Source organism: Staurois parvus, unplaced genomic scaffold (assembly GCF_062004578.1).
Source record: "Staurois parvus isolate SC_StPar_1 unplaced genomic scaffold, SC_StPar_1.0 ptg000151l, whole genome shotgun sequence".
NCBI classification, from domain to species: Eukaryota; Metazoa; Chordata; class Amphibia; order Anura; family Ranidae; genus Staurois; species Staurois parvus.
The window spans coordinates 14,343,568-14,370,148 of NW_028317947.1; the positions used below are offsets into that span (position 1 = coordinate 14,343,568).

The 26,581-nt window shown below is 44.9% G+C and overlaps 1 protein-coding gene across 1 annotated transcript in view; it reads right to left on the minus strand.

The window, feature by feature from the left end:
* LOC149464512 (beta-1,4 N-acetylgalactosaminyltransferase 2-like) overlaps nt 1–25,178 on the minus strand; it is a 72,302-nt gene extending 47,124 nt beyond the window's left edge. Inside the window, exons 1-2 of the mRNA XM_089674733.1 lie at nt 24,978–25,178; nt 3,487–3,636 (exon numbers count right to left, since the gene is read on the minus strand). Coding sequence (XP_089530859.1) covers nt 3,487–3,636; nt 24,978–25,138 — 311 coding nt within the window. The 5' untranslated portion in view covers nt 25,139–25,178. The remainder of the gene's footprint in view (nt 1–3,486; nt 3,637–24,977) is intronic.
* Nucleotides 25,179–26,581: the final 1,403 nt, after the last annotated feature.

Consider the following 26,581-nt stretch of genomic DNA (forward strand, 5'->3'; position numbering starts at 1 on the left):
TTCTCTGGCACTCAGTAACAATTCTGTCTGTCCCTGAGTAACAATTCTCTGGCACTCAGTAACAATTCTGTCTGTCCCTGAGTATGAATTCTGTGGCCCTGAGTAACAATTCTTTGTCTGTGCGAGTAACAATTCTGTGTCTGTGCAAGTAACAATTTTGTGTCTGTGCGAGTAACAATTCTCTGGCACTCAGTAACAATTCTGTCTGTCCCTGAGTAACAATTCTCTGGCACTCAGTAACAATTCTGTCTGTCCCTGAGTAACAATTCTCTGGCACTCAGTAACAATTCTGTCTGTCCCTGAGTAACAATTCTCTGGCACTCAGTAACAATTCTGTCTGTCCCTGAGTAACAATTCTCTGGCACTCAGTAACAATTCTGTCTGTCCCTGAGTATGAATTCTGTGGCCCTGAGTAACAATTCTGTGTCTGTGCGAGTAACAATTCTGTGTCTGTGCAAGTAACAATTTTGTGTCTGTGCGAGTAACAATTCTCTGGCACTCAGTAACAATTCTGTCTGTCCCTGAGTAACAATTCTCTGGCACTCAGTAACAATTCTGTCTGTCCCTGAGTAACAATTCTCTGGCACTCAGTAACAATTCTGTCTGTCCCTGAGTATGAATTCTGTGGCCCTGAGTAACAATTCTGTGTCTGTGCGAGTAACAATTCTGTGTCTGTGCAAGTAACAATTTTGTGTCTGTGCGAGTAACAATTCTCTGGCACTCAGTAACAATTCTGTCTGTCCCTGAGTAACAATTCTCTGGCACTCAGTAACAATTCTGTCTGTCCCTGAGTAACAATTCTCTGGCACTCAGTAACAATTCTGTCTGTCCCTGAGTATGAATTCTGTGGCCCTGAGTAACAATTCTGTGTCTGTGCGAGTAACAATTCTGTGTCTGTGCAAGTAACAATTTTGTGTCTGTGCGAGTAACAATTCTCTGGCACTCAGTAACAATTCTGTCTGTCCCTGAGTAACAATTCTCTGGCACTCAGTAACAATTCTGTCTGTCCCTGAGTAACAATTCTCTGGCACTCAGTAACAATTCTGTCTGTCCCTGAGTAACAATTCTCTGGCACTCAGTAACAATTCTGTCTGTCCCTGAGTATGAATTCTGTTGCCCTGAGTAACAATTCTGTCTGTGCGAGTAACAATTCTGTGTCTGTGCAAGTAACAATTTTGTTTCTGTGCGAGTAACAATTCTCTGGCACTCAGTAACAATTCTGTCTGTCCCTGAGTAACAATTCTCTGGCACTCAGTAACAATTCTGTCTGTCCCTGAGTAACAATTCTCTGGCACTCAGTAACAATTCTGTCTGTCCCTGAGTAACAATTCTCTGGCACTCAGTAACAATTCTGTCTGTCCCTGAGTAACAATTCTGTCTGTCCCTGAGTATGAATTCTGTGGCCCTGAGTAAGAATTCTCTGGCACTCAGTAACAATTCTGTCTGTCCCTGAGTAACAATTCTCTGGCACTCAGTAACAATTCTGTCTGTCCCTGAGTAAAAATTCTGTGGCCCTAATAACGTTTCTGTGGCCCTAAGTAACAATTCTCTGGCACTGAGTGAAAATTCTGTCTGTCCCTGAGTATGAATTCTGTGGCCCTAACTAGCGTTTCTTTGTCCCTAAATAACGATTCTGTGGCCCTCATTAACAAGTCTGTGTCCCTGAGTAATGGTTCTCTGTCCCTAAGTAACTTCTCTCTGTCCCCAATTCTCGTTTCTGTGGCCCTAACTCTGTCCCTGTCCCTAGTACAGAGCGGTCTGCCTCTGTTCAATGACTGCAGGCAAATGAAGATTTCCAAAATGGCCGCTATATATACCTCGACCATTACACAGTGCTGGCTGGCTGGCTGCTGATTGGCTGATGCGATCACATGTCGTTGAGGAATGCATTATGGGGCAGCGCGCCTTGTCTGCGCGCCTTCCCCGACATCCCCGCTCCGTCGCCGCACATGTCAGCCGCCATTTTCGGAAAAATTTCGATTCGCGCGTCCGAATTAGGCTGTTTTTCGGATTCGGCACGAATCGAAATTTTTCCGATATTCGACTCGAATTCCACTTCGGATACTTCGATTCGCTCATCTCTACCCAGAAGCAAGTAGAGATCACTGGAATAGTGGTGTCTGCTTCAGTGATTTCCAGCTTCCAGGAACATCGTCCATGTATAGTATATGCATAGTGACAATGGTCCAAGCTGAAACAATGTAACTATGTCTAAAATATCCATACCTGGCCTTCTTGAAATCTGCAGAACCATTGAGGATCTCCGTAAAAGTATAATGAGAAAATGAATCTCCTGGATTTCGATTTTTTGTAACTCTTTTGTAGAGATCTCCCACTTTTTTTGAGGCCCTACATGTGTAGATTTCTCTTGTTTAGCCCTGTGGGCTGAACGAGAGCAATCAATAGATTAACTTCCCTAGCGGGCTGATGATGTCAGTATTTCTGTGCTCAAAGCGGTACATTATTTTGCATGGAAATATGTATTTTTTTTATTGTAGGCTGTAATTTTTAGGAATAACTCACTGAAATCTGTCCGAACAAGAGTCTAGTAAACATCCCGGGTATGATAAAATTTGAAACACGAAATCATAAATTATAATTTAATAAATAATCATAAAAAAATAACATAAAAATAATAAATTTAATTCAATAATGTAATCAAACCAAAAACACTGAAGTTTAAAATATAGCTCCAAGTTCGCACATCGCTGAGCAAAGTCGCAGAATCGTTTTCAGTGTCTGATGAGGAATTTCCCCCACGAATCATTATCACTGAATTCTGCAAGTGGTTCTGATTTACTATCGCTGTTCTCTAGCCGGTCTAAAACCAATTTTGACCTAAAGGGACGCTTTTTGGACACCATGGACGTTTCTCAGTTTCCAGGCAGAAAGAACAGTAATAATGCAGGCAGGGCGCCGGACAAAGCACTCGGGACAAAATATATGTGAAATGGTTTGATACAGGAATGTTTTACTATGTGATTTTAGTGTATTGAGTGAATGTCAAATTTTTAAATTTTTTAATTTCCCGCCGGTTCTGTCTCCAGTACGTCCCGACGTCGCAGGGAACGGAACCCGGAAGACAGATGCCGGCATTGGCTGGAGGACACGGCTGGGGACGCTGCAGGGGGGACATTGCAGGACATGGTAAGTGCTGCAGGGTATTCCCGAGTGTAGCTCGGGGTTTACCGCTTCTGGTACTGAAAGTTAATCCCAAGCTACACTCTTGGAATACCGCCAGAGAGGTTAAGAGTGATGTGTGATATATACGCTGCTTTCACATGATGACTGCTACGGTACCTCCCCCATTTATGTGATTGGCAAAGTGACCTTAGATATGTCCATGTGATGTCATTTGTCACTGCCATCTTTAAAGAAGCCAAGTAAAGTGCAGAAAATACATTATCTGTGTAGACATGTCTTTCTTTGAATAGAAAGGTTCACCCAACACACACACAAACACATATGTGTATGAACACATTTTACCTTTTTTTGTAATGTTTATATTCCTTTGTACGTCTCTCCGAAGCAGAAGTTAAATCGTCTGCAGGCACATATTGCTTGAGTTGATACACCTCCATCCCCTTTCCTTTCAATGATTCACAGGCACACGCATTCTTCTTGGGGACTGCAAAACTAAAACATAAATGAAAGGGTTTTACATTAGATGGAATAGATATTTGAACTCATTTATATATCCAATGCTGTTATCTTTAATTGTAAATAAAAAGGTGAAACTATTTCTTTTCTAAATTCTGAATGGAGTGGAGAGGGATTAGGACACCTGCCAGGTTTTTATTGCTGACTGCGCCAATGTTATGGAGATTCACTCTTTTTCTATACTGTATGTCCTGGTTACCATTATCATCAAAAGAGGAAGAAAAGCTCAAATTATGGGTTGTCACCACAACATGAATAGAGGGCAAAACTTCCACTGGGGACACTAGTTCTGGTGGCAACCAGGCAGGGATTTCCTCACTTTGGAGGATTTTCCCGTTTTACATAAATTAAAAAAATACCAACATTTTTTTAATTTTCTTCTATAAAACATTTCCAATAAAATTACATTTCTTCATAAATTTAGGTCAAACTGTATTCTGCTACATGTCTTTGGTAAGAAAAAAAAAATCCCAACAAATGTATATTAATTGTTTTCATTTTCACACAAATAGAGCTTTTTTTGGTGGTATTTGATCACCACTGGGTTTTTTTATTTTTTATTACATAAATGAAAAAATACCAAAAATGTTTAAATTTTTTGCTATAAAACATTTCCAATAAAATAAAATGTCTTCATAAATTTTGATCAAAATATACTCTGCTATATGTCTTTGGTTAAAAAAAATCCCAATAAGTGTATATTAATTAATTTTCACACAACTAGAGCTTTTTTGGTGGTATTTGATCACCACTGGGTTTTTAATTTTTTTTATTACATACATGAAAAAAATAGCAAAAATGTTAACATTTTCTGCTATAAAACATTTCTAATAAAATTACATTTCTTCATAAATTTAGGTCAAAATATATTCTGCTACATGTCTTTGGTAAAAAAAAATCCCAATAAGTGTATATTAATTGTTATGATTTTCACACAAATAGAGCTTTTTTTTTTGGTAGTATTTGATCATCACTGGGTTTTTTATTTTTTATTACATAAATTATTATGGGAGAAGAAAATCAAAGGAGATCTCCCCAATGGATTTGTTTTTACTTCTACATAAAATAATGAAGCCATTTAAAAAAAAAGATCTATTAATTTAATTAACCACTTGAGCTTTGGAAGGTTTAACCCCCTTCAGGCCGTTTTTTTTGCTATTCGGCACTGTGCTACTTTAACTGGCAATTGCACAGCCATGCAACACTGTACCCAAATGAAATGTTATCATTTTTACGCAAAGAGATTTTTTTTGGTGGTATTTGATCACCGCTGGGTTTTTTATATTTTATGCCATACATGAAAAAATACCAATATTTTTTAAATTTTCTGCTATAAAACATTTCCAATAAATTAAAATTTCTTCATAAATTTAGGTCAAAATGTATTCTGCTACAAGTCTTTAGAAAAAAAAATCCCAATAAGTGTATATTAATTGTTATTTCACACAAATAGAGCTTTTTACATTTTCTGCTATAAAACATTTCCAATCAAATAAAATTTCTTCATAAATTTAGGTCAAAATGTATCCCAAAAAAATAAATACGAATAAGTGTTTATTAATTGTTATAATTTTCACACAAATAGAGCTTTTTACATTTTCTGCTATAAAACATTTCCAATAAAATTAAATTTCTTCATGAATTTAGGTCAAAATGTATCCCAAAAAAATAAATCCGAATAAGTGTATATTAATTGTTATCATTTTTACACAAATAGAGTTTTTTTACATTTTCTGCTATAAAACATTTCCAATAAAATAAAATTTCTTCATAAATTTAGGTCAAAATGTATCCCAAAAAAAATAAATCCCAATAAGTGTATATTAATTGTTATCATTTTCACACAAATAGAGCTTTTATATTTTCTGCTATAAAACATTTCCAATAAAATAAAATTTCTTCATAAATTTAGGTCAAAATGTATCCCAAAAAAAATAAATCCCAATAAGTGTATATTAATTGTTATCATTTTCACACAAATAGAGCTTTTTACATTTTCTGCTATAAAACATTTACAATAAAATAAAATTTCTTCATAAATTTAGGTCAAAATGTATCCCAAAAAAAATAAATCCCAATAAGTGTATATTAATTGTTATCATTTTCACACAAATAGAGTTTTTTTTTACATTTTCTGCTATAAAACATTTCCAATCAAATAAAATTTCTTCATAAATTTAGGTCAAAATGTATCCCAAAAAAATAAATACGAATAAGTGTTTATTAATTGTTATCATTTTTACACAAATAGAGCTTTTTACATTTTCTGCTATAAAACATTTCCAATAAAATTAAATTTCTTCATGAATTTAGGTCAAAATGTATCCCAAAAAAATTAATCCGAATAAGTGTATATTAATTGTTATCATTTTTACACAAATAGAGTTTTTTTACATTTTCTGCTATAAAACATTTCCAGTAAAATAAAATTTCTTCATAAATTTAGGTCAAAATGTATCCCAAAAAAATAAATCCGAATAAGTGTATATTAATTGTTATCATTTTCACACAAATAGAGTTTTTTACATTTTCTGCTATAAAACATTTCGAATAAAATAAAATTTCTTCATAAATTTAGGTCAAAATGTATCCCCAAAAAAATAAATCCCAATAAGTGTATATTAATTGTTATCATTTTCACACAAATAGAGCTTTTTACATTTTCTGCTATAAAACATTTCCAATAAAATAAAATTTCTTCATAAATTTAGGTCAAAATGTATCCCAAAAAAAATAAATCCCAATAAGGGTATATTAATTGTTATCATTTTCACACAAATAGAGTTTTTTTTACATTTTCTGCTATAAAACATTTCCAGTAAAATAAAATTTCTTCATAAATTTAGGTCAAAATGTATCCCAAAAAAATAAATCCCAATAAGTGTATATTAATTGTTATCATTTTCACACAAATAGAGCTTTTTACATTTTCTGCTATAAAATATTTCCAATAAAATAAAATTTCTTCATAAATTTAGGTCAAAATGTATCCCAAAAAAAATAAATCCCAATAAGTGTATATTATTTGTTATCATTTTCACACAAATAGAGTTTTTTTTACATTTTCTGCTATAAAACATTTCCAATAAAATTTAATTTCTTCATAAATTTAGGTCAAAATGTATCCCAAAAAAATAAATCCCAATAAATGTATATTAATTGTTATCATTTTCACACAAATAGAGCTTTTTACATTTTCTGCTATAAAACATTTCCAATAAAATAAAATTTCTTCATAAATTTAGGTCAAAATGTATCCCAAAAAAATAAATCCCAAAAAAGTGTATATTAATTGTTATCATTTTCACACAAATAGAGCTTTTTACATTTTCTGCTATAAAACATTTCCAATAAAATAAAATTTCTTCATAAATTTAGGTCAAAATGTATCCCAAAAAAAATAAATCCCAATAAGTGTATATTAATTGTTATTAGAGATGAGCGAAGAAATGAAAAATTCGATTCGACTGATTCGGCGAATTCGTGGACAATATTCGATTCGAGTCGAATAAATTCGCTGTGAATTTAACTTAAAAAAGGGTGTTTCTAGGCTTCAGAGAGACTTAATATTAGTGCAGAACACTGTACCTTTAATTTAAATGCCCTTGGAGTCTGCTGGGGAAGAGAAATAATACTGTCTGTCAGTATGACATGCAGATGAGTGCCGTCGATCTTAGAATCACTGCACACTTCACTCCTTTGGCCAGTCACGGGGCCAAAACCAGTGTTTGGAGCCACAGTGTGGCGGTGGAGGCAGCAGCAATGGGAGGCCATACAGCAACCTATGACAAAATGGAAACCAGCAGGAGCGTGAGGAGACCTGAAAGTGGCACATGGCAGAGTGGGAGCAATGGGAGGCGGTACAGGGACCCAGGTCACACTGTGGGCCCAGCAGCAGCGTGACCAGGCGGTACGGGGGCCCATGGCCGATATGGGGCTTGGTGGCACCTATGGAAGGCCTGTAATCTGCCAGCAACCTATGACAAAATGGACAACCGCAGGAGTGTGAGGAGATTTCAAAGTGGCACATGGCAGAGTGGAAGCAATGGGAGGCCGTACAGGGACCCAGGTCACACTGTGGGACCAGCATCAGCGTGAACAGGCGGTACGGGGGCCCATGGCCGATTTGACCTCATTCATCCCATAGTCCTGCCGACTCACGAATAGCGTGGCCTCCTCAAAGGGCCTGAGCAAGCGCAGGTGTCACACATGAGCTGACAATGGCTGACATCTAAGTTACACAGGGAGGACCTTTATCCGCTTTTAACATCAGGAAATCTGTGATGGCCTTTAGCTGTTCGTAAAGGCAGTCTAACATATGTAGGGTTGAATTACACCTTGTTGCAACGTCACAGCATGAGGAGTCGGTACGGGGGCCCATGGCAGATTACATGTCTGGCAGCAGCAATGGGAGGCCCGTAATCTGCCAGCACCCTATGTCAAAAAATTAAACACACCAGCAGTGTGAAGAGACCTGAAAGTGGCACATGGCAGAGTGTGGCGATGGAGACAGCAGCAATGGGAGGCCGTACAGGGACCCATGACAGACTCTAGACTTGGCAGCAGCATGAGGAGGCGGTATATAGGGGCCCATGGCAGATTAGGGGCCTGGCAGCAGCTATGTGAGGCCCGTAATCTGCCTGCACCCTATGTCAAAAAATTTAACACACCAGCAGTGTGAAGAGACCTGAAAGTGGCACATGGCAGCAGAGTGTGGCGATGGAGACAGCAGCAATGGGAGGCCGTACAGGGACCCATGAGAGACTCTAGACTTGGCAGCAGCATGAGGAGGCGGTATATAGGGGCCCATGGCAGATTAGGGGCCTGGCAGCAGCTATGTGAGGCCCGTAATCTGCCTGCACCCTATGTCAAAAAATTTAACACACCAGCAGTGTGAAGAGACCTGAAAGTGGCACATGGCAGCAGAGTGTGGCGATGGAGACAGCAGCAATGGGAGGCCGTACAGGGACCCATGAGAGACTCTGGACTTGGCAGCAGCATGAGGAGGCGGTATATAGGGGCCCATGGCAGATTAGGGGCCTGGCAGCAGCTATGTGAGGCCCGTAATCTGCCTGCACCCTATGTCAAAAAATTAAACACACCAGCAGTGTGAAGAGACCTGAAAGTGGCACATGGCAGAGTGTGGCGATGGAGACAGCAGCAATGGGAGGCCGTACAGGGACCCATGACAGACTCTAGACTTGGCAGCAGCATGAGGAGGCGGTATATAGGGGCCCATGGCAGATTAGGGGCCTGGCAGCAGCTATGTGAGGCCCGTAATCTGCCTGCACCCTATGTCAAAAAATTTAACACACCAGCAGTGTGAAGAGACCTGAAAGTGGCACATGGCAGCAGAGTGTGGCGATGGAGACAGCAGCAATGGGAGGCCGTACAGGGACCCATGAGAGACTCTGGACTTGGCAGCAGCATGAGGAGGCGGTATATAGGGGCCCATGGCAGATTAGGGGCCTGGCAGCAGCTATGTGAGGCCCGTAATCTGCCTGCACCCTATGTCAAAAAATTTAACACACCAGCAGTGTGAAGAGACCTGAAAGTGGCACATGGCAGCAGAGTGTGGCGATGGAGACAGCAGCAATGGGAGGCCGTACAGGGACCCATGAGAGACTCTAGACTTGGCAGCAGCATGAGGAGGCGGTATATAGGGGCCCATGGCAGATTAGGGGCCTGGCAGCAGCTATGTGAGGCCCGTAATCTGCCTGCACCCTATGTCAAAAAATTTAACACACCAGCAGTGTGAAGAGACCTGAAAGTGGCACATGGCAGAGTGTGGCGATGGAGACAGCAGCAATGGGAGGCCGTACAGGGACCCATGACAGACTCTAGACTTGGCAGCAGCATGAGGAGGCGGTATATAGGGGCCCATGGCAGATTAGGGGCCTGGCAGCAGCTATGTGAGGCCCGTAATCTGCCTGCACCCTATGTCAAAAAATTTAACACACCAGCAGTGTGAAGAGACCTGAAAGTGGCACATGGCAGCAGAGTGTGGCAATGGAGACAGCAGCAATGGGAGGCCGTACAGGGACCCATGAGAGACTCTGGACTTGGCAGCAGCATGAGGAGGCGGTATATAGGGGCCCATGGCAGATTAGGGGCCTGGCAGCAGCTATGTGAGGCCCGTAATCTGCCTGCACCCTATGTCAAAAAATTTAACACACCAGCAGTGTGAAGAGACCTGAAAGTGGCACATGGCAGCAGAGTGTGGCGATGGAGACAGCAGCAATGGGAGGCCGTACAGGGACCCATGAGAGACTCTGGACTTGGCAGCAGCATGAGGAGGCGGTATATAGGGGCCCATGGCAGATTAGGGGCCTGGCAGCAGCTATGTGAGGCCCGTAATCTGCCTGCACCCTATGTCAAAAAATTAAACACACCAGCAGTGTGAAGAGACCTGAAAGTGGCACATGGCAGAGTGTGGCGATGGAGACAGCAGCAATGGGAGGCCGTACAGGGACCCATGACAGACTCTAGACTTGGCAGCAGCATGAGGAGGCGGTATATAGGGGCCCATGGCAGATTAGGGGCCTGGCAGCAGCTATGTGAGGCCCGTAATCTGCCTGCACCCTATGTCAAAAAATTTAACACACCAGCAGTGTGAAGAGACCTGAAAGTGGCACATGGCAGCAGAGTGTGGCGATGGAGACAGCAGCAATGGGAGGCCGTACAGGGACCCATGAGAGACTCTGGACTTGGCAGCAGCATGAGGAGGCGGTATATAGGGGCCCATGGCAGATTAGGGGCCTGGCAGCAGCTATGTGAGGCCCGTAATCTGCCTGCACCCTATGTCAAAAAATTTAACACACCAGCAGTGTGAAGAGACCTGAAAGTGGCACATGGCAGCAGAGTGTGGCGATGGAGACAGCAGCAATGGGAGGCCGTACAGGGACCCATGAGAGACTCTAGACTTGGCAGCAGCATGAGGAGGCGGTATATAGGGGCCCATGGCAGATTAGGGGCCTGGCAGCAGCTATGTGAGGCCCGTAATCTGCCTGCACCCTATGTCAAAAAATTAAACACACCAGCAGTGTGAAGAGACCTGAAAGTGGCACATGGCAGAGTGTGGCGATGGAGACAGCAGCAATGGGAGGCCGTACAGGGACCCATGACAGACTCTAGACTTGGCAGCAGCATGAGGAGGCGGTATATAGGGGCCCATGGCAGATTAGGGGCCTGGCAGCAGCTATGTGAGGCCCGTAATCTGCCTGCACCCTATGTCAAAAAATTTAACACACCAGCAGTGTGAAGAGACCTGAAAGTGGCACATGGCAGCAGAGTGTGGCAATGGAGACAGCAGCAATGGGAGGCCGTACAGGGACCCATGAGAGACTCTGGACTTGGCAGCAGCATGAGGAGGCGGTATATAGGGGCCCATGGCAGATTAGGGGCCTGGCAGCAGCTATGTGAGGCCCGTAATCTGCCTGCACCCTATGTCAAAAAATTTAACACACCAGCAGTGTGAAGAGACCTGAAAGTGGCACATGGCAGCAGAGTGTGGCGATGGAGACAGCAGCAATGGGAGGCCGTACAGGGACCCATGAGAGACTCTAGACTTGGCAGCAGCATGAGGAGGCGGTATATAGGGGCCCATGGCAGATTAGGGGCCTGGCAGCAGCTATGTGAGGCCCGTAATCTGCCTGCACCCTATGTCAAAAAATTTAACACACCAGCAGTGTGAAGAGACCTGAAAGTGGCACATGGCAGCAGAGTGTGGCGATGGAGACAGCAGCAATGGGAGGCCGTACAGGGACCCATGAGAGACTCTAGACTTGGCAGCAGCATGAGGAGGCGGTATATAGGGGCCCATGGCAGATTAGGGGCCTGGCAGCAGCTATGTGAGGCCCGTAATCTGCCTGCACCCTATGTCAAAAAATTTAACACACCAGCAGTGTGAAGAGACCTGAAAGTGGCACATGGCAGCAGAGTGTGGCGATGGAGACAGCAGCAATGGGAGGCCGTACAGGGACCCATGAGAGACTCTGGACTTGGCAGCAGCATGAGGAGGCGGTATATAGGGGCCCATGGCAGATTAGGGGCCTGGCAGCAGCTATGTGAGGCCCGTAATCTGCCTGCACCCTATGTCAAAAAATTTAACACACCAGCAGTGTGAAGAGACCTGAAAGTGGCACATGGCAGCAGAGTGTGGCGATGGAGACAGCAGCAATGGGAGGCCGTACAGGGACCCATGAGAGACTCTGGACTTGGCAGCAGCATGAGGAGGCGGTATATAGGGGCCCATGGCAGATTAGGGGCCTGGCAGCAGCTATGTGAGGCCCGTAATCTGCCTGCACCCTATGTCAAAAAATTTAACACACCAGCAGTGTGAAGAGACCTGAAAGTGGCACATGGCAGCAGAGTGTGGCGATGGAGACAGCAGCAATGGGAGGCCGTACAGGGACCCATGAGAGACTCTAGACTTGGCAGCAGCATGAGGAGGCGGTATATAGGGGCCCATGGCAGATTAGGGGCCTGGCAGCAGCTATGTGAGGCCCGTAATCTGCCTGCACCCTATGTCAAAAAATTTAACACACCAGCAGTGTGAAGAGACCTGAAAGTGGCACATGGCAGCAGAGTGTGGCGATGGAGACAGCAGCAATGGGAGGCCGTACAGGGACCCATGAGAGACTCTAGACTTGGCAGCAGCATGAGGAGGCGGTATATAGGGGCCCATGGCAGATTAGGGGCCTGGCAGCAGCTATGTGAGGCCCGTAATCTGCCTGCACCCTATGTCAAAAAATTTAACACACCAGCAGTGTGAAGAGACCTGAAAGTGGCACATGGCAGCAGAGTGTGGCGATGGAGACAGCAGCAATGGGAGGCCGTACAGGGACCCATGAGAGACTCTGGACTTGGCAGCAGCATGAGGAGGCGGTATATAGGGGCCCATGGCAGATTAGGGGCCTGGCAGCAGCTATGTGAGGCCCGTAATCTGCCTGCACCCTATGTCAAAAAATTTAACACACCAGCAGTGTGAAGAGACCTGAAAGTGGCACATGGCAGCAGAGTGTGGCGATGGAGACAGCAGCAATGGGAGGCCGTACAGGGACCCATGAGAGACTCTAGACTTGGCAGCAGCATGAGGAGGCGGTATATAGGGGCCCATGGCAGATTAGGGGCCTGGCAGCAGCTATGTGAGGCCCGTAATCTGCCTGCACCCTATGTCAAAAAATTAAACACACCAGCAGTGTGAAGAGACCTGAAAGTGGCACATGGCAGCAGAGTGTGGCGATGGAGACAGCAGCAATGGGAGGCCGTACAGGGACCCATGAGAGACTCTAGACTTGGCAGCAGCATGAGGAGGCGGTATATAGGGGCCCATGGCAGATTAGGGGCCTGGCAGCAGCTATGTGAGGCCCGTAATCTGCCTGCACCCTATGTCAAAAAATTTAACACACCAGCAGTGTGAAGAGACCTGAAAGTGGCACATGGCAGCAGAGTGTGGCGATGGAGACAGCAGCAATGGGAGGCCGTACAGGGACCCATGACAGACTCTAGACTTGGCAGCAGCATGAGGAGGCGGTATATAGGGGCCCATGGCAGATTAGGGGCCTGGCAGCAGCTATGTGAGGCCCGTAATCTGCCTGCACCCTATGTCAAAAAATTAAACACACCAGCAGTGTGAAGAGACCTGAAAGTGGCACATGGCAGAGTGTGGCGATGGAGACAGCAGCAATGGGAGGCCGTACAGGGACCCATGACAGACTCTAGACTTGGCAGCAGCATGAGGAGGCGGTATATAGGGGCCCATGGCAGATTAGGGGCCTGGCAGCAGCTATGTGAGGCCCGTAATCTGCCTGCACCCTATGTCAAAAAATTTAACACACCAGCAGTGTGAAGAGACCTGAAAGTGGCACATGGCAGCAGAGTGTGGCGATGGAGACAGCAGCAATGGGAGGCCGTACAGGGACCCATGAGAGACTCTAGACTTGGCAGCAGCATGAGGAGGCGGTATATAGGGGCCCATGGCAGATTAGGGGCCTGGCAGCAGCTATGTGAGGCCCGTAATCTGCCTGCACCCTATGTCAAAAAATTTAACACACCAGCAGTGTGAAGAGACCTGAAAGTGGCACATGGCAGCAGAGTGTGGCGATGGAGACAGCAGCAATGGGAGGCCGTACAGGGACCCATGAGAGACTCTAGACTTGGCAGCAGCATGAGGAGGCGGTATATAGGGGCCCATGGCAGATTAGGGGCCTGGCAGCAGCTATGTGAGGCCCGTAATCTGCCTGCACCCTATGTCAAAAAATTTAACACACCAGCAGTGTGAAGAGACCTGAAAGTGGCACATGGCAGCAGAGTGTGGCGATGGAGACAGCAGCAATGGGAGGCCGTACAGGGACCCATGAGAGACTCTGGACTTGGCAGCAGCATGAGGAGGCGGTATATAGGGGCCCATGGCAGATTAGGGGCCTGGCAGCAGCTATCTGAGGCCCGTAATCTGCCTGCACCCTATGTCAAAAAATTTAACACACCAGCAGTGTGAAGAGACCTGAAAGTGGCACATGGCAGCAGAGTGTGGCGATGGAGACAGCAGCAATGGGAGGCCGTACAGGGACCCATGAGAGACTCTAGACTTGGCAGCAGCATGAGGAGGCGGTATATAGGGGCCCATGGCAGATTAGGGGCCTGGCAGCAGCTATGTGAGGCCCGTAATCTGCCTGCACCCTATGTCAAAAAATTTAACACACCAGCAGTGTGAAGAGACCTGAAAGTGGCACATGGCAGCAGAGTGTGGCGATGGAGACAGCAGCAATGGGAGGCCGTACAGGGACCCATGAGAGACTCTGGACCTAGCAGCAGCATGAGGAGGCGGTATATAGGGGCCTATGGCAGATTAGGGGCCTGGCAGCAGCTATAGGAGGCCCGTAATCTGCCAGCACCCTATGTCAAAAAATTAAACACACCAGCAGTGTGAGGAGACCTGAAAGTGGCACATGTTTGAGGCATGATTCATGGCGGATTTAGTCAGTTGTGTCAGGAACTGGTGGTTTGAAATCCAGACTAATCCACGCCTGATTCATTTTCACAAACGTGAGTCTCTCCACACTTTGGGTGGACAGTCGTGTCCTCCGCGGAGTTACAATACCTCCTGCCGCACTAAACACGCGCTCCGATGCCACGCTACTGGCCGGGCATGACAGCCTTTCAAGGGCAAATTCAGCTAGTTGGGGCCAAAGGTCAAGTTTCGTTGCCCAGTAGTCAAGGGGATTGTCTACCTCGGTTGGCAGGGTGCTGTCCAAGTAGGCCCAAGCCTGTTGTTTGAGCTCCTGCTCCAGGTCCACCTGATGCTGCTGCTGCTGCTGCGGCTGGTTAGTAGTTTCCTCACTGCGCTGGTGAAGAAAGCTACTCATCATCGACTGCAGACTGAGGCAGCCACTGCTGGTGGAGCTGCCACTGCTCCTACCACCCCACCCCTCCCCTGCTGCCATGCCAGCGGAACGCGAGCGCACAGGGCCCACAGTGTCTGAGGATGGACGTTGGCGCACAAAGGCAGAGACCAACTGACTACATAGGTGGTTTTTATAGTACGTAATTTTGGCCTCCCTCTCAGCAGGTGTGAAAAAGGCCACCATTTTGGACCGGTAGCGAGGGTCCAACAAGGTGGACAGCCAAAAGTCATCCCTCTGTCTGATGGTTATTATTCGGCTGTCGCTACGCAAGCAACCGAGCATGCTATGGGCCATTTGTGCCAAGGAATGCGAGGGACTCCCTGCCTCCATCTCCACAGCATACTGCCACGGTGCGTCTGGGTCCTCTGTCTCCTCCTCCTCCTCCTCTACCAGATGCTCCTGCTCCTCCACTCCTGTCCGCTGAGTGGAAAAACCACCCATTTCACTCAATAATTCCTGAGCACAAATGTCCTCCTCTACCTCCTCCTCTTCTTCCTGTCCTGCCCCCACAGGGGTCATGTGGCGTTGAGATCTGTGCGCCACGTCTACCGCACCCTGACCAGCCATTGTTAACAGCATTTGTTCCAGGACGTGCAACAGAGGAATGACGTCGTTCATCCCATAGTCCTGCCGACTCACGAATAGCGTGGCCTCCTCAAAGGGCCTGAGCAAGCGGCAGGTGTCACGCATGAGCTGCCAATGGCTGACATCTAAGTTACACAGGGGAGTACCTTTATCCGCTTGTAACATCAGGAAATCGGTGATGGCCTTTCGCTGCTCGTAAAGGCGGTCTAACATGTGTAGGGTTGAATTCCACCTTGTTGCAACGTCGCAGATCAGGCGATGCTGTGGAATTCCGTTCTGCCGCTGCAGCTCAATGAGGGTGTTCTTTGCGGTGTAGGAATGGCTGAAATGCATGCACAGTTTACGTGACATTTTAAGGATGTCTTGCAGTAGGATGGTGGATTTTAGGAACCGCTTGACAACCAGATTGAACACGTGAGCCATGCATGGCGCATGGCACAACCTTCCTTGACGCAGAGCAGACACCATGTTCTTTCCGTTGTCAGTCAACATGGTTCCGATTTTTAGTTTGCGCGGAGACAGCCATCTGTCGATTTCTCTGTTCATTACACTCAGCAGTTCCTCCCCTGTGTGACTACGTTCGCCAAGGCATACCAGGTGCAGCACAGCGTGACACCGTTGCGCCCTGCACATGTGATATGCCGGTCGGGTAATGGGACTTGGCACGGGGGTGGCGGCTGAGGACACGGCGGAAAAAGAGGTGGTAGAGGCGGACATGCTTGCTGGACCAAGGACGTGCAAACGTGGAGGCAAAAGCGTCGTGACCTGTCCAAGTTGCTGGTGCGGCTGTGCCGGCACCACGTTCACCCAGTGGGCCGTAAATGACATGTACTGTCCCTGACCGTAGTTACAGCTCCACACGTCGGCGCTGCCGTGCACTTTGGCAGAGACCGACATGCTCAAAGACTGGCCCACCATCTCTTCTACATGTGAATGCAGGGCTGGCACTGCCTTTTGGGCAAAGAAATGACGGCTTGGCACTCTCCACCGCGGCGCGGCACAAGCCATCATTTCTCGGAAAGGTGCTGAGTCCACCAGTTGGAAAGGGAGGGACTGCAGCACCAGCAACTTGGACAGGAGGACGTTCAGCTTTTGCACCGTCGGGTGCGTGCTCGCAAACTGTTGTCTCTTGGATACGGATTCCAAGAAAGACTGTTGACGGAATCCGAGAAGAGGAGTAGCAGGAGAAGGAGCATCTGAACGAGCGGAAGATGCCAATGAGCGACAACTCCCCTCAGCAGAGGTGTTGGAGCCTTGACTGGCTGATAGAGGGCGATTGACGACGTCGGGTGACGGAGCAAGTAACGGAGCGGGTGATGGAGCGGGGGCTGGGGCAGGCAGAACCGCCGTATGTTTATCACGGTTTTCCCAGGCCACCGAATGGTGACGCTGCATATGCTGACGCAACGCTGTAGTCCCAACATGGGCCCCCTGGCCACGCTTGCATTTCTGGCCACATAGTCGACATACGGCTACGTTTACTTCCTCGGGCGGCTTGAGGAAAAATTGCCACACCACCGAGTAGGAAACTTTGCCCCCGCTACTCTTCACTGGCTGACTGCTACTTCCTCCGTGCGCACCGGCACCACTACTGGCCGTGGTGGTAGGCTGCAGTGGAGCTGGTGCTCTACTCCGTGGACGTTTGGCTCCACTGACACTGATGCGACCCTGCTGCTGTCTCCTGGGCAACCCACCGACTGTTTTGCTCGCTGCCAAGCTGCCACCCTCTTCTCCTGATGATGCGGAAGAAATTGCCTGATGACGACGAGGCTGCCAAGTGCGATCAACCTCCTCATCATCAAGTAGGGTCTCCGCCTCACTACTAGCCCCCTCGGCTGCGTCTGGGTCAGGAGACAGACCTGTCTCTAGACCGGCTACCGAGCCACTCTCCTCGCCAGTACTTGTTCGCTTGGCTGCTGAAAAGGCCGATGTCTCCCCCCGTTCCTGACCGCCCTCTGTTAGCTCTTCCTCACTGTACAGTGGGGCTGAGCCCACAGCATGCGATACTTCGCTTGGTGAGGGAACAGCAAAGGACAGGGGCAGGTAGAGGACACGTGATTTCAGTGGGCTTGGTCCCGGGCCATGCCAACTAACGGTTGTGTCTGACGTACCCACCGACCGTTGGCTGTAGGTGTCAGAGGTGACCTGGGAAGAGGAAGACGACCGAGCCAACCAATCAATGACGGCAGGGTTGTCGGTGGAGACACGACCGCTGGATGACACCGGGAGCACTGGCCTCTGGCTGCGAATACTGCTGCCTCGACCCCTTCCTCTGCTGCCACGTCTGCTCGCTCCTAAAACATTGCCTCCTCTGCCACTCCTCTGCATGTTGTCTGACATACTATTTAATTCAACGATTAGGTGTCCCTGAGTAACAATTCTCTGGCACTCAGTAACAATTCTGTCTGTCCCTGAGTATGAATTCTGTGGCCCTGAGTAACAATTCTGTGTCTGTGCGAGTAACAATTCTGTGTCTGTGCGAGTAACAATTCTGTGTCTGTGCAAGTAACAATTTTGTGTCTGTGCGAGTAACAATTCTCTGGCACTCAGTAACAATTCTGTCTGTCCCTGAGTAACAATTCTCTGGCACTCAGTAACAATTCTGTCTGTCCCTGAGTATGAATTCTGTGGCCCTGAGTAACAATTCTGTGTCTGTGCGAGTAACAATTCTGTGTCTGTGCAAGTAACAATTTTGTGTCTGTGCGAGTAACAATTCTCTGGCACTCAGTAACAATTCTGTCTGTCCCTGAGTAACAATTCTCTGGCACTCAGTAACAATTCTGTCTGTCCCTGAGTAACAATTCTCTGGCACTCAGTAACAATTCTGTCTTTCCCTGAGTAACAATTCTCTGGCACTCAGTAACAATTCTGTCTGTCCCTGAGTAACAATTCTGTGTCTGTGCGAGTAACAATTCTGTGTCTGTGCAAGTAACAATTTTGTGTCTGTGCGAGTAACAATTCTCTGGCACTCAGTAACAATTCTGTCTGTCCCTGAGTAACAATTCTCTGGCACTCAGTAACAATTCTGTCTGTCCCTGAGTAACAATTCTCTGGCACTCAGTAACAATTCTGTCTGTCCCTGAGTAACAATTCTCTGGCACTCAGTAACAATTCTGTGTCTGTGCGAGTAACAATTCTGTGTCTGTGCAAGTAACAATTTTGTGTCTGTGCGAGTAACAATTCTCTGGCACTCAGTAACAATTCTGTCTGTCCCTGAGTAACAATTCTCTGGCACTCAGTAACAATTCTGTCTGTCCCTGAGTAACAATTCTCTGGCACTCAGTAACAATTCTGTCTGTCCCTGAGTATGAATTCTGTGGCCCTGAGTAACAATTCTGTGTCTGTGCGAGTAACAATTCTGTGTCTGTGCAAGTAACAATTTTGTGTCTGTGCGAGTAACAATTCTCTGGCACTCAGTAACAATTCTGTCTGTCCCTGAGTAACAATTCTCTGGCACTCAGTAACAATTCTGTCTGTCCCTGAGTAACAATTCTCTGGCACTCAGTAACAATTTTGTCTGTCCCTGAGTATGAATTCTGTGGCCCTGAGTAACAATTCTGTGTCTGTGCGAGTAACAATTCTGTGTCTGTGCAAGTAACAATTTTGTGTCTGTGCGAGTAACAATTCTCTGGCACTCAGTAACAATTCTGTCTGTCCCTGAGTAACAATTCTCTGGCACTCAGTAACAATTCTGTCTGTCCCTGAGTAACAATTCTCTGGCACTCAGTAACAATTCTGTCTGTCCCTGAGTAACAATTCTCTGGCACTCAGTAACAATTCTGTCTGTCCCTGAGTAACAATTCTCTGGCACTCAGTAACAATTCTGTCTGTCCCTGAGTATGAATTCTGTGGCCCTGAGTAACAATTCTGTGTCTGTGCGAGTAACAATTCTGTGTCTGTGCAAGTAACAATTTTGTGTCTGTGCGAGTAACAATTCTCTGGCACTCAGTAACAATTCTGTCTGTCCCTGAGTAACAATTCTCTGGCACTCAGTAACAATTCTGTCTGTCCCTGAGTAACAATTCTCTGGCACTCAGTAACAATTCTGTCTGTCCCTGAGTATGAATTCTGTGGCCCTGAGTAACAATTCTGTGTCTGTGCGAGTAACAATTCTGTGTCTGTGCAAGTAACAATTTTGTGTCTGTGCGAGTAACAATTCTCTGGCACTCAGTAACAATTCTGTCTGTCCCTGAGTAACAATTCTCTGGCACTCAGTAACAATTCTGTCTGTCCCTGAGTAACAATTCTCTGGCACTCAGTAACAATTCTGTCTGTCCCTGAGTAACAATTCTCTGGCACTCAGTAACAATTCTGTCTGTCCCTGAGTAACAATTCTGTCTGTCCCTGAGAATGAATTCTGTGGCCCTGAGTAAGAATTCTCTGGCACTCAGTAACAATTCTGTCTGTCCCTGAGTAACAATTCTCTGGCACTCAGTAACAATTCTGTCTGTCCCTGAGTAAAAATTCTGTGGCCCTAATAACGTTTCTGTGGCCCTAAGTAACAATTCTCTGGCACTGAGTGAAAATTCTGTCTGTCCCTGAGTATGAATTCTGTGGCCCTAACTAGCGTTTCTTTGTCCCTAAATAACGATTCTGTGGCCCTCATTAACAAGTCTGTGTCCCTGAGTAATGGTTCTCTGTCCCTAAGTAACTTCTCTCTGTCCCCAATTCTCGTTTCTGTGGCCCTAACTCTGTCCCTGTCCCTAATACAGAGCGGTCTGCCTCTGTTCAATGACTGCAGGCAAATGAAGATTTCCAAAATGGCCGCTATATATACCTCGACCATTACACAGTGCTGGCTGGCTGGCTGCTGATTGGCTGATGCGATCACATGTCGTTGAGGAATGCATTATGGGGCAGCGCGCCTTGTCTGCGCGCCTTCCCCGACATCCCCGCTCCGTCGCCGCACATGTCAGCCGCCATTTTCGGAAAAATTTCGATTCGCGCGTCCGAATTAGGCTGTTTTTCGGATTCGGCACGAATCGAAATTTTTCCGATATTCGACTCGAATTCCACTTCGGATACTTCGATTCGCTCATCTCTAATTGTTATCATTTTCACACAAATAGAGTTTTTTTTACATTTTCTGCTATAAAACATTTCCAATAAAATTTAATTTCTTCATAAATTTAGGTCAAAATGTATCCCAAAAAAATAAATCCCAATAAATGTATATTAATTGTTATCATTTTCACACAAATAGAGCTTTTTACATTTTCTGCTATAAAACATTTCCAATAAAATAAAATTTCTTCATAAATTTAGGTCAAAATGTATCCCCAAAAAAAAAAAATTAAAGTCATAGGGGTTGATATACTAAAGCACCTTCTCTGCAAACGGTCACAGTTCCTTGCACGATCGACCACTTTTAGGCGAAGAGATTTACTAAAGGACTCCAAAATTAGACACAATCAGAATTTACTAATGGTCACAAAACCTAGAGTCCGTCTAAATGTGTTCACCTCTTAGAACCAGGTGAACAGCAGAGAAAAATCTTTTTAATGACACGATCAATCAAGCAATTTATACTTCCTATCAGGGGCGGACTGACCATTTGGAAACTCGGCACTGCCCGAGGGCCCGGGGTCAGTAGGGGGCCCCATGAGATGTCCCCGGTACCTTTTTCATAAGGCTTTTTTGAATTTGCGCAAGGACGCAGGGGCCCCATGATCCCCTATTGCCCGGGGGCCCCATGAGTTGTCAGTCCGCCCCTGCTTCCTATACATATGTTGGACATTTTTAAGAAGTATAAAGTGATATAGTTAAAAAAAAAAAAGACATTGACTTCACCTAGTTCAGACATCTCATTACTGGCACAACTGAGCATGCCCAGACCAGGAAAACTAAAACTGCCTTGACCCTGTTTGTTTTTTTAAAGTGCTTTTGTAAATGCTTTTGTTGGCAAGCCTGGAAATGTCATTGAAAAGAGTCATCATGTTTCTGGGAAAGAGTGAACCTGTTCCTGTAAAATGTGATTATTAAACAGACATTTATATTATTATTATTATTATACAGGATTTATATAGCGCCAACAGTATATATATATATATTTACCGGTATACATCAATACTTGTAATTATAGAACTGGCACTATGCACAGAAACACCAACATAGACGTTCTAAGAACTTTTTCATTTCCTTTGTAATTTTATTTAGCTGTATTTTTTTTTTTTTTTTGCTTTTTATACAATATTCTTTTTTTTTCATTTTAGCAAATAATGCTAGTGTCGTGTTTTATTCTTTTTTTTGAGCATTTATTTGCAGTATATATACTTATGTATGTACTGCCATGTGCATTGATCATGTCCAGGGACTAATGCCCGATAAGAAAATCTTATGAAAAAGTTTGCAGAACCACTGATCAAACAATTTTGTCTTCGTTGATGAGCAGGATGTTTTAACCGATAACGATATTGTGAATGAAAAAATCTGGTTGAGCAACAGTGAAAAATGTTGTTGTTTCGCATACGAATGACCAATTTTCTAGGCGGTGGTATGAAAGTCGTAGGAAAAAAATCTATCAAGCGCTATCACGCATGAGTGGAAACTGAAGATGACTCGGATGTTTATGTCCAAGGAATCTTCGTAAACACGAACGAAAAATCCAAATGTTAAAAGTAGATTGAAAAATGTTGTCATTTCGCATACGAACGACCGATTTTCTATGTGTTGGTATGACAGTCGTACAAAAAAAATTCTATCAAGCGCTATCATGCATGAGCGGAAACTGAAGATGACTCGGATGTTTATGTCAGAGGAATCTTCGTAAACACGAACAAAAAATCCAAATGTTAAAAGTAGATTGAAAAATGTTGTCGTTTCGCATACGAGCGACCGATTTTCTATGTGGTGGTATGACGGTCGTAGGAAAAAAATCTATCAAGCGCTATCACGCATGAGCAGAAACAGAAGATGACTCGGATGTTTATGTCCAAGGAATCTTCGTAAACACGAACAAAAAATCCAAATGTTAAAAGTAGATTGAAAAATTGTGTCGTTTCGCATACAAACGACCGATTTTCTATGCTGTGGTATGACAGTCGTATGAAAAAAAAACTATCAAGCGCTATCACGCATGAGTGGAAACAGAAGATGACTCAGATGTGTATGTCCAAGGAATCTTCGTAAACACAATCGAAAAATCCAAATGTTAAAAGTAGATTGAAAAATGTTGTCGTTTCGCATACGAACGAACGATTTTCTAGGCGGTGGTAAGACGGTCGCATGAAAAAAAATCTATCAAGCACTATCACGCATGAGCGGAAACAGAAGATGACCTGGATGTTTATGTCCAAAGATCTTCGTAAACACGATCGAAAAATCCAAATGTTAAAAGTAGATTGAAAAATGTTGTCATTTCGCATACGAACGACCGATTTTCTAGGCAGTGGTATGACGGTCGTACGAAAAAAAAATCTATCAAGCGCTATCACGCATGAGCGGTAAAAGGAGATGACCTGGATGTTTATGTCCAAGGAATCTTCGTAAGCACGAGCAAAAAATCCAAATGTTAAAAGTAGATTGAAAAATGTTGTCATTTCGCATACGAACGACCGATTTTCTATGTGTTGGTATAACAGTCGTACAAAAAAAAATCTATCAAGCGCTATCACGCATGAGTGGAAACAGAAGATGACTCGGATGTTTATGTCCAAGGAATCTTCGTAAACACGTCAAAAAATCCAAATGTTAAAAGTAGATTGAAAAATGTTGTCGTTTCGCATACGAACGACCGATTTTCTATGTGTTGGTATGAAGTTCGTAGGAAAAAAATCTATCAAGCACTATCACGCATGAGCGGAAACAGAAGATGACTCGGATGTTTATGTCCAAGGAATCTTCGTAAACACGAAAAAAAATCCAAATGTTAAAAGTAGATTGAAAAATGTTGTCGTTTCGCATACAAACGACTGATTTTCTATGCTGTGGTATGACGGTCGTATGAAAAAAAATCTATCAAGCGCTATCACGTATGAGTTGAAACAGAAGATGACTCAGATGTGTATGTCCAAGGAATCTTCATAAACACAAACAAAAAATCCAAATGTTAAAAGTAGATTGAAAAATGTTGTTGTTTCGCATACTAACGACCGATTTTCTAGGCGGTGGTATGATGGTCGTAGGAAAAAAATCTATCAAGCGCTATCACGCATGAGCGGAAACAGAAGTTGACTCGGATGTTTATGTCCAAGGAATCTTCATAAACACAAACAAAAAATCCAAATGTTAAAAGTAGATTGGCCGAATGAGATAATGAAACCAGAATTCTGAATATTATATTTTATGTATCACTATTTATGTATGTAGATCATGTAATAAATGATATAATCATTGCTGGTAATTGCTCGTTCTGGCCGGAAGGGCGTGGCTACAAGGTCACACGCACACCGCCTCACTTCCACGTCAACACTACATATTGCCTGACGAACGATTTTTTTAGATTGGTTAATGTGGGCCTCGATTTCGACCAATAAACAAACACCTCTCGGTTATCGGATGACCGATCGGTCGATTTTTTAATCGTGTATTCCTGACTTTTGAAGTATATTAACCAGGAGCAGACTGGCAACTCAAGGGGCCCCCAAGCAATAGGGGATCATGGGGCCCCTGTGTCCTTGCCCAAACTCAAAAAGCCTATGAAAAAGGTACCAGGGGCATCTCATGGGGCCCCCTACTGACCCCGGGCCCTCGGGCAGTGCCCGAGTTTCCAAATGGTCAGTCCGCCCCTAGTATTAACGCTCCGCAAACACCTTGTAAATGCCCTGCAAACGCCTGCCAGGCGTTTGAGGAGCGGCACCATAGATTTGAATGGGGGGCAGGGGCGGACTGACAACTCATGGGGCCCCCGGGCAAAAGGGGATCATGGGGCCCCTGTGTCCTTGCCCAAACTCAAAAAAAGCCTATGAAAAAGGTACCAGGGGCATCTCATGGGGCCCCCTACTGACCCCGGGCCCTCGGGCAGTGCCCGAGTTTCCAAATGGTCAGTCCGCCCCTGATTATGCCATATGCTAAGGCAAAGTCTAGTCTTTTTCTATGACTGAAGGATGTGGCAGTGCAAGTGCATGAAATTGATTTGGTATCAGCCTGGGGGGGCTTCAACTCCTCCTGACTCGACATGAGGCGTCAGTTTTGTTGGGACGCTAATGCTTCAGTGGGAACAGCCATGTGCAGAATTTTCATAGGCGTTTGAGAAGCCTTAAAAAACGCTTCCCAAACGCCTGTCTGACGCCTGCTGACAAAGCTAGTGCGAACTGAGCCCAACAGTGTTTATCTTTCCAGCAAAGTTTGATCGTTCCTGACATTCATCCTCTTCTATACTCCTCTTACCTGATTGTCATCTCAGCTGCATCCCGTTCCGATTCCCAGTCCCTTACCATTTCCCCAAGCAAAGGGATTTGATTGCGGGGTCCAACCACGAGCCATCCCATAATGAAGCCAAACATGGCACATCCCTGGAGAAAGAAGATGACAAACAGCCACGTTTTCATGTTTTTTTTTCCTGGGGACGACGTTGCTCCGATATATGAAGATGCCTTCTTGTAGACAGAACAGACTGAAAGAATTGTTGCAGAATAATACACCTGTAACTCTGAACAAAGAGATCCTTGTACACGCCCACATTAGGTGAACGTCGTAAATACGTGTGATACATCCTTGTGAATAATTATTAGGTATTTATTTATTATTTATAAGCAGTTTTTTCAAGAAAACTTTATAAAAATATTTAACCCCATATCTTCATTATAATTAAATTCTAATTAAATGTACAAAAGCTCAATTTAAACCAAATATTTATTTATGTTATACATTTATCCACCTTCCTGAAGGCAAAACAAACCTCAGTGCCTAATTCCAGTTCCGTAACTTTGGCCTGTGTTAGCAAACCTATAAATATCATCGCAACTATTTGTTACAGTGGGGCAAAAAAATATTTAGTCAGCCACCAATTGTGCAAGTTCTCCCACTTAAAAAGATGAGAGAGGCCTGTAATTGGCATCATAGGTAGACCTCAACTATGAGAGACAAAATGAGAAAAAAAATCCAGACAATCACATTGGCTGATTTGGAAAGAATTTATTTGCAAATTATGATGGAAATAAGTATTTGGTCACCTACAAACAAGCAAGATTTCTGGCTCTCACAGACCTGTACCGTCTTCTTTAAGAGGCTCCTCTGTCCTGCACTCATTACCTGTATCAATGGCACCTGTTTGAACTTGTTATCAGTATAAAAGACACCTGTCCACAACCTCAAACAGTCACACTCCAAACTCCACTATGGTGAAGACCAAAGAGCTGTCGAAGGACACCAGAAACAAAATTGTAGACCTGCACCAGGCTGGGAAGACTGAATCTGCAATAGGCAAGCAGCTTGGTGTGAACAAATCAAATGTGGGACCAATAATTAGAAAATGGAAGACATACAAGACCACTGATAATCTCCCTCGATCTGGGGCTCCACGCAAGATCTCACCCCGTGGGGTCAAAATGATCACAAGAACGGTGAGCAAAAATCCCAGGACCACACGGGGGGACCTACTGAATGACCTGCAGAGAGCTGGGACCAACATAACAAAGGCTACCATCAGTAACACACTACGCCGCCAGGGACTCAGATCCTGCAGTGCCAGATGTGTCCCCCTGCTTAAGCCAGTACATGTCCGGGCCCGTCTGAAGTTTGCTAGAGAGCATTTGGATGATCCAGAAGAGGATTGGGAGAATGTCATATGGTCAGATGAAACCAAAATAGAACTGTTTGGTAGAAACACAACTCGTCGTGAGATTGCGGATTTGGGGTTTTCATGAGCTGTAAGCCATAATCATCACAATTATGACAAATCACAGCTTGAACTATCTTACTTTGCATGTAATGAGTCTATCTCATATATTAGTTTCACCTTTTAAGTTGCATTACTAAAATAAATGAACTTT